The sequence below is a fragment of the Thamnophis elegans genome, unplaced genomic scaffold (genome assembly GCF_009769535.1).
Source record: "Thamnophis elegans isolate rThaEle1 unplaced genomic scaffold, rThaEle1.pri scaffold_95_arrow_ctg1, whole genome shotgun sequence".
NCBI lineage: Eukaryota > Metazoa > Chordata > Lepidosauria > Squamata > Colubridae > Thamnophis > Thamnophis elegans.
In genome coordinates this window covers 23,264-37,500 of record NW_022473918.1, presented here as the reverse complement: position 1 = coordinate 37,500, position 14,237 = coordinate 23,264, and the positions used below count along the sequence as shown (strand labels likewise).

At 47.4% G+C, this 14,237-nt stretch overlaps 1 protein-coding gene across 1 annotated transcript in view; it reads right to left on the bottom strand.

Moving 5' to 3' along the window:
- Positions 1–12,035, bottom strand: part of SLC50A1 (solute carrier family 50 member 1) — a 13,533-nt gene extending 1,498 nt beyond the window's left edge. The window contains exons 1-5 of the mRNA XM_032238839.1: positions 11,830–12,035; positions 9,526–9,603; positions 8,898–9,021; positions 5,882–6,043; positions 462–581 (exon numbers count right to left, since the gene is read on the bottom strand). Of these exons, the coding sequence (XP_032094730.1) occupies positions 462–581; positions 5,882–6,043; positions 8,898–9,021; positions 9,526–9,603; positions 11,830–11,903 (558 nt within the window). The 5' untranslated portion in view covers positions 11,904–12,035. The remainder of the gene's footprint in view (positions 1–461; positions 582–5,881; positions 6,044–8,897; positions 9,022–9,525; positions 9,604–11,829) is intronic.
- Between the last annotated feature and the right edge of the window lie 2,202 nt (positions 12,036–14,237).

The following is a 14,237-nucleotide window of genomic DNA, read 5'->3' as shown; positions in this document are numbered from 1 at the left end:
AAAGAAAGAAAGAAAGGGGAGAGGTGATAGAGGAAGAGAAGGGGAAGAGGAAAGGAGAGGAAGAGAAAAAGGAAGGAGGAGGAGGAGAAGAAAGAAAGAAAGAAAGAAAGAAAGAAAGAAAGAAGGGGGAGAGGTGATGGAGGAAGAGAAGGGGAAGAGGAAAGGAGAGGAAGAAGGAGGAGGAGGAAATTTGGGGATCCTTGGTGTTCTCTGAGCTTGGTGATTTTATTGCAGACGTTTCATAACCCAACTAGGGAACATCATCAGTGCTACAGTTCAATCCCCAGCTACAAATATTTCTCTTCCATCCAAGAAGTAAACGGGCGTGCAGCATAAGCAGAAAAACCACCAAAAGGCCACCGTCCCTCCCTGCTTGCCCTCTCCCCTCCGCCCTGAAACCCAAGACTATTTCAGCCAAATTCAGCTCCCTCCTGCTCCCCAAAACCTGGCCAGATACTAACCGCGATATACAGATCCTCTAGAAGGAGTCCATAAAACGTCCAGCTCGCCGAGGCCAGGAAAGTGGTCACCGTCAGCGGGAAGGAGAGGCAACGGGTGGAGCGGCTTTTCACAATCTTGATCTTGAAATAATAATAATTTTTAAAAAAGCATTTACTTCAGCCCGAAATCAAACATTTATCGCGAAGACTATCGTCCGAACGGCGCAGGAGATAAGGGGGAACCCATTCCCGCCAGCCCCACCGGCAAAATTATTTGGAGATAATATGATTATTTTCATGGGAAAAAATCCTGGCGCAGAGGGGAGCAAAGAAAGAGAGTTAATATTAACTACACTTAGGCTGTTTTCCCGCAAGTTAAGCCGTTATCAGCGATAATTCTTTTGTTTTTCATTTTTAATAAATTTTTATTTTAAACACATCAACAAAAGCAAACACCTAACTTAAAAACAACATAGGAACAATAAGTTCCATCGTATATCATACCGCAGTTCCGAATCGGTTTCTTTGCAGTTAGTGTTTTCCCTTCTATACATTTCTATCTTTCCTTCATAATCTCCTTATTCGTTATCCATTTTTACGTACATTTCTTTATTTATTTAAACTTAGCTACTTACGACCAAATATTATCTACCTATATTATGCTTCATATTTTTACTGTCATTTATTCTCTTACATACAGTTTATAGATATACATTCACATAATTATTCTTTTTCTTTGCCATTCTTATATTATTATTATTCCATTTGGAAGGTTATAAGGTATAGTTTAAAATGCTTTGTTTACCATCCTTCGCACCTGCTAAGACACCACCTTGTTTTCTCTTTCTTTTCTCCCTCCCTTCCTTCTCTACTTCCCTTCCTTCCTCCTCTCCATCCCCTTCTTCCTTCTTATCAGCGATGGTTTTACATCATTGTTTATTTGGGGGGGGGTGATTTTTCTGCATTGTTTTTTTATCCTATTGCAAGGCGGCTCAGGGGCAAAGAGGCTGAACTTGTCGATCGGAAAGGTCGACAGTTTGGCGGTTCGAATCCCCAGCGCCACCTAACGGCGTGAGCTCCCGTGACTTGTCCCAGCTTCTGCCAACCTAGCAGTTCGAAAGCAGGTTAAAAATGCAAGTAGAAAAATAGGAACCACTTTTGGTGGGAAGGGAATAGCATTCGATGCGGCTTCGGGAGTTGAGTCATGCCGGCCACATGACCCCGGAGACGTCTTCTGACAGCGCTGGCTCTTCGGCTTTGAAACAAAGATCACTATCGCCCCCTAGAGTCGGGAACGACTAGCACACATGTGCGAGAGGAACCTTTACTTTTATCTAATTCTATTGCAAGCCACACATCCAGGACGGATGTCTTTCATGGATGCGACATTAAGAAGAAGAGATGGCCACATTCATCAGCAAATGAATTCCCTAATCCTAGTTTATGGAATAATAGCAATAGCAATAGCAGTTAGACTTATATACCGCTTCATAGGGCTTTCAGCCCTCTCTAAGCGGTTTACAGAGTCAGCATATCGCCCCCAACAATCCGGGTCCTCATTTTACCCACCTCGGAAGGATGGAAGGCTGAGTCAACCTTGAGCCGGTGAGATTTGAACCGCCGAACTGCAGATAAACAGTCAGCTGAAGTGGCCTGCAGTACTGCACTCTAACCACTGCGCCACCTCGGCTCTATAAGCCACCATTGACCTGGTCTCCTGCTCTAAAACTCCACCTTGCAAAGCGGAATTTGCCTCAGGTTGTAGGGTGGACAAGGGGGTGGGTGGGTTGGACTAGATGACCTACAAGGTCCCTTCCGACTCTGTAAGTAAGTCCCTGTCTCGATTTAAGCCAACATATGGGGTTTCTTTGGGATCTATCTTGGGGGAAGATGCCAGGCACATCTGTTTAACTGGGGTTTAATCCCTGCGTTGTTCAAGGACACAGGGAGTCCTCGGCTTATGGCCACAATTGAAAAAGGAATGTCCGTTCACTGAGGGAGGAGGAAAGGACGAGGTGGCAGAAGATCAAATGAAATAAATCACTGAATAAAATCCGATAGGGCATCGCCAACAACTGTCCGTCCAGCCTTCTTTTTGGAAAGAAACTCCCTACACGTGGCTGCCTGATCCGCTGATTTGACAGCCGATCCGCCACTTCATGTGGCAGTCAGTTCCGCCGTCTCACCAACCAGGAAATCCTTCCTGACACACTCACGCCGAGAAGTATGAGCAGAGGAAGGGCGAGGGAGGAATCGCTTGGCAGGAACTCAGGGGAGAGAGAGAGAGAGAAAAAAGAGAGATCCAGCTGGACTCTTTAGCCACCAAAGAACCATCTTAGAGCCTCCAGCTTCGGGAGAAGTCTACCTCGGAACAACGGCAAGGAATTGGCATCGGGAAGGGTAGAAAACAGCCCAGGATGCTCTGAGCCTGCGCAGTTCCGAAAGAGAAAGCTGAACCTTGGCTTTAGTGATGCTTAACCTGGTCGAGGGACTCCCTAGCTAAGCTTGTCGATCAGAAAAGGCGGCCCGTTCAGTGGTTCGAACCCCCAGCGCCGCATAACGGAGTGAGCTCCCGTGACTCGTCCCAGCTTCCGCCAACCGAGCAGTTCGAAAGCACGTTAAAAAATGGAAGTAGAAAAATAGGAGCCACCTTTGGTGGGAAGGGAACAGCGTTCCGTGCGGCTTCGGGAGTTGAGTCACGCCGGCCACATGACCACGGAGACGTCTTCGGACAGCGCTGGCTCTTTGGCTTTGAAACGGAGACGAGCAGCGCCCCCTAGAGTCGGGAACGACTGGCACATACATGCGAGGGGAACTTTTACCTTTATCTAATCCCTCTTCGCTCTGTTTTTCTTCCCCCGACAGGTGCGTCTTCGCTCTGAGAAACCTCGCCCTGCCCTTTTCTCTGCCTACCAAATTAAAATTCCTTTGCCAAGAAAGTCACTTCGCTGGCAACGTTCGCGTCAAGCTTTCTGGGCGTGGAGCTGTCCTTAAAACCGGAAAAGCGGGCACTCGTTGGCAGCCCCACGAACCAACGTGTTTTCCGCTTTTCTCGGGCGTGAACGAGGCTTGGCAGGGAGGAAGGCGGGATTGTGCAAAGCAGCAGGTGGAATCCAGGGAAAGGGGAAAGCTTTGCATGCAGCTGCTCCTTGACTTACGACAACAATTGGGAATCAGGGTTTCGGTTGTTAAGCAGGGAGATAGTGCTTAGTGAGGGGTGCCTGGCCTTGTTTTGCTGGAGGGGGGCAGGAAGGGGAAAGGGGGGAACGGAATATAGAATATAGAGAAGAGGGAATGGAACGGAATTTGCAATTTACGAGAACAGAATCGAAGAGAATGCAGTAGAATTTACAATTTAGAATAGAATAGAAAATACAGAATATTAAAAACAGAATAGATTTTACTGTTTACAATTTAAAATAGAACGTAGGACATATCGAATATAGAGAAGAGAAGAGGGAATAGAATGGAATGGAGTAGAATTTACAATTTACGAGAAAAGAATAGAATATAGAATAGCATAAGAGTAGAATTAGAATAGAATAGAAAATAGAATAGAATAGAATGCAATAGAATTTACAATTTAGAGTAGAATAGAAAATACGGAATATTAAAAATAGAATAGATTTTACTGTTTACAATTTAAAATAGAACATAGGACATATTGAATATAGAGTAGAGTAGAGTAGAGTAGAGAAGAGAAGAGAAGAGAAGAGAAGAGGGAATAGAATGGAATAGAGTAGAATTTACAATTTACGAGAATAGAATAGAATAGAATATAGAATAGAATAAGAGTAGAATTAGAATAGAATAGAAAATTGAATAGAATCAGATAGAATCAAATGCAATAGAATTTACAATTTAGAATAGAAAATATAGAATATTAATAAATATTATTAAAATATAGAATATCTCTCCCTTTCTCTCTCTCTCTTTCACTCTGTCTCTATCTTTTTCTTTCTCGCCTTCTCTCTCCCTCCCTCTCTCTCTCTCTCTCTTTGTCTCTCTCTCTCTCTTTCTCTCCCTCCCTCCCTCCCTCCCCCCCCTCTCTCTCTGGTATCGATGACATGGTTTTGCCTCTGCCAATATTTCACGCTCCCCTGCCAAATATTGAGAAACAATCAATGAGGTATCTGTTCAAAAGTAGAAACTGCTTCCCACGTTCCATGCTACTTACTTACAGGGGTGTGACAAAGGAAAGATGCCTTCATTTGATGAACTAACTTAATTTGAATTGGGTCAGAAGAGGGCATCCTTATGTAACCCTTCACCTCAAGGCTTTTTCCCTCCCCCCCAGAATTAAGTTGTTTGGTCTACCACCCTTGCAAAAAAATAGAGACTGGTACAGTTTGAAATGTATAAGCTGTCCAGAGACATAGATGAGATGGGCGGCTTTCAGGAGGGAGGGAGGGAGGGAGGGAAGGAAGGAAGGAAGGAAGGAAGGGAAAGAAGAAGGAAAGAAAGAAAGAAAGGAGGGAGGGAGGGAGGGAGGGAGGGAGGGAAAGAAGGAAAGAAAGAGGAAGGAAGGAAGGAAGGAAAGAAAGAAAGAAAGAAAGAAAGAAAGAAAGAAAGAAAGAAAGAAAGAAAGAAAGAAAGAAAGAAAATATATATCATGGGGAGTAATAGATAAAAGATAAATAGAAGAAATAAGATAAAGAGATCACTGAGATAGATGATGATAATGAAGACAGATGATAGATAGATAGACAGATATAGATAGATTAGAGAGATAGATAGATAGACAGACAGACAGACAGACAGACAGATATTTAGATAGATAGGATAGATTAGATAGATAGATAGATAGATAGATAGATAGATAGATAGATGATAGATGATAGATAGATAGATAGATAAGTTAGATAGATAGGATAGATAGATAGATAGATAGATAGATAGATAGATAGATAGATAGATAGATAGATAGATAGATAGATAGATAGATAAGATAAGATATATAGGAAGGAAGGAAGGAAGGAAGGAAGGAAAGAAGGAAGGGTAGCAGATAGATTAGGGAGGCAGGGAGGAAAAGATGACAGATGACAGACAGCCAGAGAGAGAAAAAGATAGGAAATATTCAGTAAATAGAGCTAGAAGATTGATTGTTTGATAGAGTGAGAGAACTGTTTGGATGGAGAGACGGATGACACCAGAGGGGGAAAAAACAGATAAATAACTAAAGGCGACAGGAGAAAGAAAATGATGATGAAATGTGATCCGTCTCCTGGAAGAGTTTTTCCTCCGAATCCCCCCGCCAACGGCAAGCTTTCCCTCTACCACCCGCCAAAGATTTGGGGCATTCCAGGAGGCTCCCCCTCCATCTTCAACCACCACCGCCACCGCCAAGAGGTCATTTCATTCTCCCAGGCCACGTCAAGACCCCCCCAGCCTCAGCCCGCAGAACCTCCACAGCCAGGAGCAGTGAAAGCGTGGCCACGTACCAGATCTGTCAATGGCGAGAGGTACATGGTGATGGTGAAGAGGCTGCAGAAGAGGCCCAGCTGGGACAGGCGCCTGGTGGGATCGGGGACCATCAGGCTAAAATAGGCGTAGCCGGACAGAAGGACCATCAGCAGGGCCGTCGTTTTCCTCAAGACGCCACCCTGGAAAGCAAAGAAAGAGAAAGAGAAAGAAAGAGAGAGAAAGAGAGAGAGAGAGAGAGAGAGAGAGAGAGAGATGTAAAATAGGGTCTTTGGTGCTCTCTGAGCTGAGTTTTTTTTCTCGCAGACGTTTCGGGACCCAACTAGGTAACATCATCAGTGCTACGGCGTGTGATTTTCTCCCTTATTTACACGTAGTAAGCTCTGAGGCTGGCTGCTTTCTTGCAGACATTTCGCGAGCAAACTAGGTGGCATCATCAGTGCTCGACAGTGCTGGAAGGGCGTGGGGTTTGCAGAGAGGAGGAGGAGGGAGAAGGAGAAAGAAGAGGAGAAAGGAAAGGAGGGGGAAAAAAGAACGAGAAAGAGAAGGAAGAGAAAGAAAAGGAGAAGGAAGAGAAGGAGGAGGAGATGACGGAGGAGGAAGGCAGGAAAGGAGAGGGAGAAAGAAGAGGAGGAGGAAGAGAAAGAAAAGGAGGAGGAGTAGATGATGGAGGGGAAGGTGAACAAGAAAGAAAAAGAGAGTATGGAGGAGGAGAAAGAAATGGAGGAGGAGGAGGACAAGAAAGAAAATGTGGAGAGGAAGGAGGAGAAGGAGAAAGAAAAGGAGCATGAGGACGAGGAAAAGGAGGGAGAAAAGGAAAAAGAGAAGGAAGAGGAGGAGAAAGAAAAGGAGGGGAAAAAAGAATGAGAAAGAGGAGGAAGAGAAAGAAAAGGAGAAGGAAGAGAAGAAGAAGGAAAAGGGGAAAAAAAGAACAAGAGAAAGAAAAGGAGAAGGAAGGAAAGAAGGAGATGGAGATGATGGAGAAGGAGAAGGAGAAAGAGGAGGAGGACAAGAAAGAAAATGAGGAGAGGAAGGAGGAGAAGGAGAAAGAAAAGGAGGAGGAGGAGGAAAAGGAGGGAGAAAAAGAGAAAGAGAAGGAAGAGGAGGGAGAAAAGGAGGAAAAAAGAACAAGAAAGAGAAGGAAGAGAAAAAAGGAGGAGGAAGAGAAGGAGGAGGAGATGGCGGAGGAGGAGGAGGAAGACAAGAAAGGAGAGGGAGAAAGAAGAGGAGGAGGACAAGAAAGAAAAGGAGGAAAGGAAGGAGGAGAAGGAGAAAGAAAAGGAGGATGAGGAAAAGGAGGGAGAAAAGGAGAAAGAGAAAGCAGAGGAGAAAGAAAAGGAGGGAAAATAGAACAAGAAAGAGAAGGGACAGAAAGAAAAGAAGAAGGAGATGGAGATGATGGAGGAGGAGGAAGGGAAGGAGGAGGACAAGAAAGAAAATGAGGAGAGGAAGGAGGAGAAGGAGAAAGGGGGATGAGGAGGACGAGGAAAAGGAGAAAGAGAAGGAAGAGGAGAAGAAAGAGGAGAAGAAAGAAAAGGAGGAAAAAAGAACGAGAAAGAGAAGGAAGAGAAAGAAAAGGAGAAGGAAGAGAAGACGAAGGAGATGGAGATGATGGAGGAGGAGAAGGAGAAAGAGAAGGAGGAAGAGGAGAAGGAGGAGGGTTACGGCCAGAGAGTTATAAAAACATCAAGAAAAGCTCTATGTATATTAAAAAAAAGAGAATAAAGGCCGTAATTCTATCTATAAGTCAATATTTTGTCCGTTTCCACCCCTTGAGTGGCTGGTCGGTGACCCAGGACACGTGGATTCAAGAGGCGGAGTTGGACGGGGAGAAGAGCTTTTGTTGACTCAAGTCACCAGTCCTCTTGAGTCAACAGCCATGAGAAGGCGGGCGGGAAGGAGGGACCAACCCCAAACGCTGTTCAAACATGCGTCAAAAAACATCTCATAAAACTCCTTGCAAAGTTTACTGGGCCGTGAAGTTGCGCAAAACCAGGAAATGGGAAGCCAGGGGGACGCGAGTTCCAGATACGTCACCCCCCAAAGATTCCCCAGAGATCGAATCTAGGAGCAAAGGAGAATCAGGCCTTTTCGTTAGTCCTCGACTTACGACACCCCCACCTACCCACCCCCCCAAAAAATTGAGATGGGCTTTTAAGTCGCGCAAAGGTTAAAGCGGGTTGGACCGCGACCGATTTTTACGACCCGCCATTAAGTGAATCCTTGAGATTCACGGTGATCCTTAAGCGAAGCTGGACGCTTTTGCTGGAAAGTGGAAACGAACACCGGGGGAAAAAAAGTATTATAAATTGTGGTCACAATCGCTGAAACGGTCGTAAAGAGGGACCGGTTGTGATCATGTGACCAAGGAGGCGCAACTCCTAAATTTGGGTCGTTAAGTAGCCCTGGGGAAGTCCGTCATAACTTTGAACCGTCATAAGTTGAGGACTATGAATGCACAGGGAATCCTTGACGTACAACTGTTTCGTTCAACGGCACTGAAAAACTCACACTTACGACTGTTTCCGCCCTCCCCCCCCTCGTGGTCACGGGATCAAAATCCAGGCGTTTGGCCACTGACTCATATTTATGACGGTCACTCGTCTTTATGACGGTCGCTGAGTCCCAGGGTCACGTGATCCCCTTTTGCGACCTCCAAGTCGGTGGGGAATCTGGATTCGCTGAACGACCCCATTACTGGCTTAAAAGCGGCAGCGACTCACTTAACGATGACGGCAAGAAAAGGTCGCAAGGCGAGGCAAAACTTACTGAACCAATGTCCCACTTACCGACCTAACCTTCGGGCTCCATGGTGGTCGCAAGTCGAGGGCTGTCTCTATTCCTCCCACTCGCTATCCAAGGTTAGCTATTCAGTAGAACTCCGAGGTTAGGAGCAGTCTACCTTTAATGAAGGCCAATGGGCAGGTTTCCCCCCCCCCCCAAAGGTGTTTCGTTTGCCAGGGGTGGAGGGGAAAAAATGAGGGACACTATCTTGGGGAGGGGGGGGGTCTTAATCTTTGGGACAAGCCCACCCACCTTCTCGGCGCTGAAGAAGAAATAAACCAGGATGTAGAGGGATTGCAGCGTCGCGCCCACCGTGTTAACCACGATCAATGTCCAGTCGCCTTTCAGGAAACCATAGCTTAGCCAACTCAGGTTGCTGATTCAGAGAGAGAAAAAAGGAGTTTGGAGTGACAGGCCCACGCCCCTTCAAAGGCCCAGGCAGTCCTCGACTTATGACGACAAGCGAGCCCCCCGTATTTCCGTCGCTAAATGAGACCGTCATTGAGTTTTCCCCCCACGTTACGACCAGGATGTGTTATTAAAAAGAGGTAACACTCACTTAGCAAATATCAAATAAAAAGCTTTAAAAAAAAAGAATCTCACTTAGCGACAGAAATGTCGGGCTCCGTCCTGGTCGTAAGGTTGAGGACTCCTTGGCAATTTCAATTTTTTACCCCCCCATATTTTATTCATTTTGATGACCTTTCCCTCGGTTATCAGGAAAGGTTGAGCCGATCGATCATACAAATATGCCTGAGGATGGATGGATGGATTCCCCGAATCTTGTAAGGTAAGGGCTCAGAGGGGAACCTAGAGGTCATTTAGTCCACCCACCCCGTTCAGCTAACCCTACCCGGGACGGCCCCGCTAGCGGGCTTACTTTACGTCGGTCGTCAGAAAGGGAAGAAACTGGATATTTTCCACGCTTCGGGTGGCAAACATTTTCCGGAGGTCAGTCCTGAGTGCGAAAGAGGCCAAGGCAAACGTTAGGTACCCCCTTCTCCTGCCCCATAACCCCCCCCTCCCTGTGGAAATTAATTCATTTCCCTATTTTTCCACCCTTAATTCAACCCCACCCGCCCCCCACGGCTCTGAAAATTTACTCATTTCGGCCAGAAAATACTTTTAATTGTTTTTTTTTTTAAATCTAATAGTTTTTAAAATTATTTAAATCACAATTTTTTTATTTTATTTGCAAGCCATTTGGGGGAGGGTTTTAGCCGGGGGATGGGCCCGTGACCCACAACTAAGATTTGAACATGCTTTGTTTCTTCTTCCCGCGTTCTGAGTTCGATTCTAGGTAGGGGCAAATGCAGGGTCTCCTGCTTGGACAGGGGGTTGGACTAGATGACCTGCATGGTCCCTTCCTATTCTGTTCATCTGTTATTCTCCTATTCTTTTAACTTCCTTCCTTCCTTCCTTCCTTCCTCTTCTTAGACAGGGGGTTGGACTAGATGACCTCCATGGTCCCTTCCTATTCTGTTCATCTGTTATTCTCCTATTCTTTTAACTTCCTTCCTTCCTTCCTTCCTTCCTCTTCTTGGACAGGGGGTTGGACTAGATGACCTCCATGGTCCCTTCCTATTCTGTTCATCTGTTATTCTCCTATTCTTTTTCCTTCCTTCCTTCCTTCCTCTTCTTGGACAGGGGGTTGGACTAGATGACCTCCATGGCCCCTTCCTATTCTGTTCATCTGTTATTCTCCTATTCTTTTTCCTTCCTTCCTTCCTTCCTTCCTTCCTTCCTTCCTTCCTTCCTTCCTTCTTTCCTTCCTTCCTTCCTTCCTTCCTTCCTTCCTTCCTTCCTTCCTCTGCTTGGACAGGGGGTTGGACTAGATGATCTGCAAGATCCCAATTCTGTTCATCCACCTTACCCCAAGCCCTAGCCCCACAGCTAGGGTTTCACGCCCCACAGATAACACTTTGCAAGACTTTTCGGGTTTGGGACGACACACACATAGGTCTGTGGGGCTGGTTGCCCCATAGCTGGGCTGGGGGGAGGAATCTTCCTGGCCCCACTGCCCTGCCCTTAAGTTAAGCCCCCCCCTGTGCCCCAAATAATTAAGCAAGGAGGGGGGGCTAGTGCTGAGGTTATGGGGCTGAGCCAGGAAAAAGGCTGGGAGGGGAAAGTTTACATCACACACCCCAGAGCCACTTCTGCCCCACAACCACAACTTTCCTTGACTTCTGCTTCCTGGACAATCATTCACCAGCTCACCTGAGCAGGCAGGTGGAATCTCGGCTCCTCCCACCCGGATCCTCAAGGCCACATTTTGCATCTACGTGTGCACTGGGGGAGGGGAGGGGCTCAGTTGGCCACAAGGGTTGTCCCCCTCCCCTCATTTCGACTCTGCCTCCAGATCCCCCCCCCAAGCTATCCTTCCAGCCCCCAACTCTGGTTCCAGCCTTCTAACTCTGCTTTCAGCCCCCCAGTTCCGCTTCCAGCCCCCCAGCTCTGCTTCCAGCCTTCTAATTCTGCTTACAGCCCCCCAGATGTGCTTTCAGCCTTCTAACTCTGCTTCCAGCCCCCCAGCTCTGCTTCCAGCATTCTAACTCTGCTTCCAGCCCCCCAGCTCTGCTTCCAGCCTTCTAACTCTGCTTCCAGCCCCCCAGCTCTGCTTCCAGCATTCTAACTCTGCTTCCAGCCTCCCAGCTCTGCTTGCAACCCCCCAGATCTGCTTCCAGCCCCCCAGCTCTGCTTCCAACCTTCTAACTCTGCTTCCAGCCCCCCAGCTCTGCTTTCAGCCTTCTAACTCTGCCTCCAGCCCCCCAGCTCTGCTTCCAGCCCCCCAACTCTGCTTCCAGCCTTCTAACTCTGCTTCTAGCCCCCCAGATCTGCTTCCAGCCCCCCAGATCTGCTTCCAGCCTTCTAACTCTGCTTCCAGCCCCCCAGCTCTGCTTCCAGCCCCCCAGCTCTGCTTCCAGCCTTCTAACTCTGCTTCCAGCCCCCCAGTTCCACTTCCAGCCCCCCAGATCTGCTTCCAGCCCCCCAGATCTGCTTCCAGCCTTCTAACTCTGCTTCCAGCCCCCCAGTTCCACTTCCAGCCCCCCAGCTCTGCTTCCAGCCCCCCAGATCTGCTTGCAACCCCCCAGATCTGCTTCCAGCCTTCTAACTCTGCCTCCAGCCCCCCCAGATCTGCTTGCAACGCCCCAACCCTGCATGCAGCCCCCCCAGCCCTGCTTACAGCCCAGTGCCGAACATGCCCAGCGTGAAGACCAGGGAGCTCCAGGAGAGGAGCTGCAGCAGCGCCCCCTCCATCCCGGCTCGACCCCCGGGAGGCTCCCTCCGACCGGCTCCGTCCGGGCCCTCCGCTGCCCCCGGGAGACGCGCAGGCAGGCGGGCACGGAGGCCGGCGGACGGGCGGGCACCAAGCGCGCCGCTGCTCCGCCTTTCCGGGGGCGGATCGCGCTGCTCCGCCCGGTTGCTTTGCTAGGGGAGGAGGGCACCGCTGCGGGTCGGTGGGTTTCTTGGCAAAGCGGAGGGAGGGAGGGAGAAGGGAGGAAGGGAGGAAAAGAGACAGAGAGGAGGATAAGGAAGAGGAGGAGGGAGGGAGGAAGAGAAAGGAGGGAGGGAGGGAGGAGGGAAGAGAAAGAGAGGAGGAAGGGAGAGGAGGATAAGGAAGAGGAGGAGGGAAGAAGGAAGAGAAAGAGAAGGGAGGGAGGGAGGAGGGAAGAGAAAGAGAGGAGGAAGGGAGAGGAGGATAAGGAAGAGGAGGAGGGAAGAAGGAAGGGAAAGTGATAGAGAAAGGAGGGAGGGAGGAAGGAGGGAAGGGAGGAAGGAAAAGAGAAAGAGGGGAAGGGAGAGGATGAGGAAGAGAAGGAGGGAAGAAGGAAGGGAAAGAGAAAGGAGGGAGGGAGGAAGGGAAAGAGAATGAGAGGAGGATAAGGAAGAGGAGGGGAAGAAGGAAGGGAAAGAAAGAAGAGGGGGAAGGAATGAAAAGAGAAAGAGGAGGCAGGGAGAGGTGGGTAAGAAAGAGGAGGCAGGAAGAAGGAAGGGAAAGAGAAACGAAGGAAAATGAAAAAAGGAAGAAGGGAAAAATGGATAAGGAAGAGAGAAGAAGGAAGGAAAAGTGAAAGAAGGAGAAACGAAGGAGAAGAGAGGAGAGGAAAAGGGGAGGAGGAGTGAAGGAGATGGATGGAAGGGTGGATGGATGAAAGGAAGGAAAAATGAAAGAGAAGGAAGAAGGGAGAAGTGGGAAAGGAAGAGGGAAGGAAGGAAGGAATAGTGAAAGAGGGGGAAACGAAGGAGAAGAGGAGACCAAAGGAGAGGAGTGGAAAAGGGAAGGTGGGAGGAGGGGAGAAGGAGATGGATGAAAGGAAGGAAAAATGAAAGAGAAGGAAGAAGGGAGCGGTGGGTAAGGAAGAGGAAAGAAAGAAGGGAAATGAAAGAGGAAGGAAGGAAGGAAGGGGGAGATGAGAGCGAGGAAGAGGAGGAAGAAGGAAGGAATAGTGAAAGAGGGGGAAACGAAGGAGAACAGGAGAGCAAAGGAGAGGAGAGGAAAAGGGAAGGAGGGAGGAGAAGGAGATGGATGAAAGGAAGGAAAAATGAAAGAGAAGGAAGAAGGGAGCGGTGGGTAAGGAAGAGGTAAGAAAGAAGGGAAATGAAAGAGGAAGGAAGAAGGGGGAGATGAGAGCGAGGAAGGGGTAAGAAAGAGGAGGAAGAGGGAAGGAATAGTGAAAGGGAGAAACAAAGGAGAGGAGGAGAGGAAAAGAAGGAAGGGAGGGAGGAGAGGTGAAGAAGATAGATGGAAGGGTGGATGGAAAAAAGGAAGGAAAAATGAAAGGGAGGGAGGAGAGGGAGAAGAAGGAAGGTAGGAAAGGAGAGAAGGAGGGAAGAGATGGTAGAGATGAATGGGTGGATGGATGGAAAGAAGAAAGGAACGGGGATAGGAAGGAAGGAGGGAGGAGGAAGGAAGGAAAACTGAAAGAGAGGAAGAAAGGAGCAGCAGAAAAGGAAGGAAGGAAGGAAAATGTAAGAGAGAGAAAGAAATTTGTAATTTCGTTCAACTACCCCCAAAAGAAGCCGAAAAGACTCAAGACAGACAGCTGTCAGGCTATAAACATGAAGTGCTCCAGAGAGAGCGATTTTTATTTCCAGGTTCAGAAAAGGGGGAAATAAATTATATGTCGACATTATTGAGCGATACAATAAGAACTTGAAAAGCAAAGAGGCACGTTACGACTTTCAAACTCCCCGTCTCTTTTATTAACCAGCCTATATGTCTCCCAAAAAAATAAAATAAAAATAAAATGATTTACAGGTTTCATTTAAGGCTGGGCCTTTTGTAAATATCTCTGGGTAGTTATAAAAACTGTAAAAAAAAAAAGAAGAAATAAAAAGAAAAGGAAGATATAAAAACACAGATGCCCAGCAACAAGCATACATTTCTCCATTCTTCCGTTTTTGCTTTCCAACCAATTTCTCCAAACTTTGGAGTTATTAATCTTCTTCTTTTATTTACGACATTATATATTATTTTTTTTAAATTTATGATAAAGGATGTATGTGTGTGTGTCTCTATATATCGAGTCTCAACAGTGTTTCCTTTCTTCCTCCGTCTCCACTGAAGAATGAAAACATAATAATTATTAT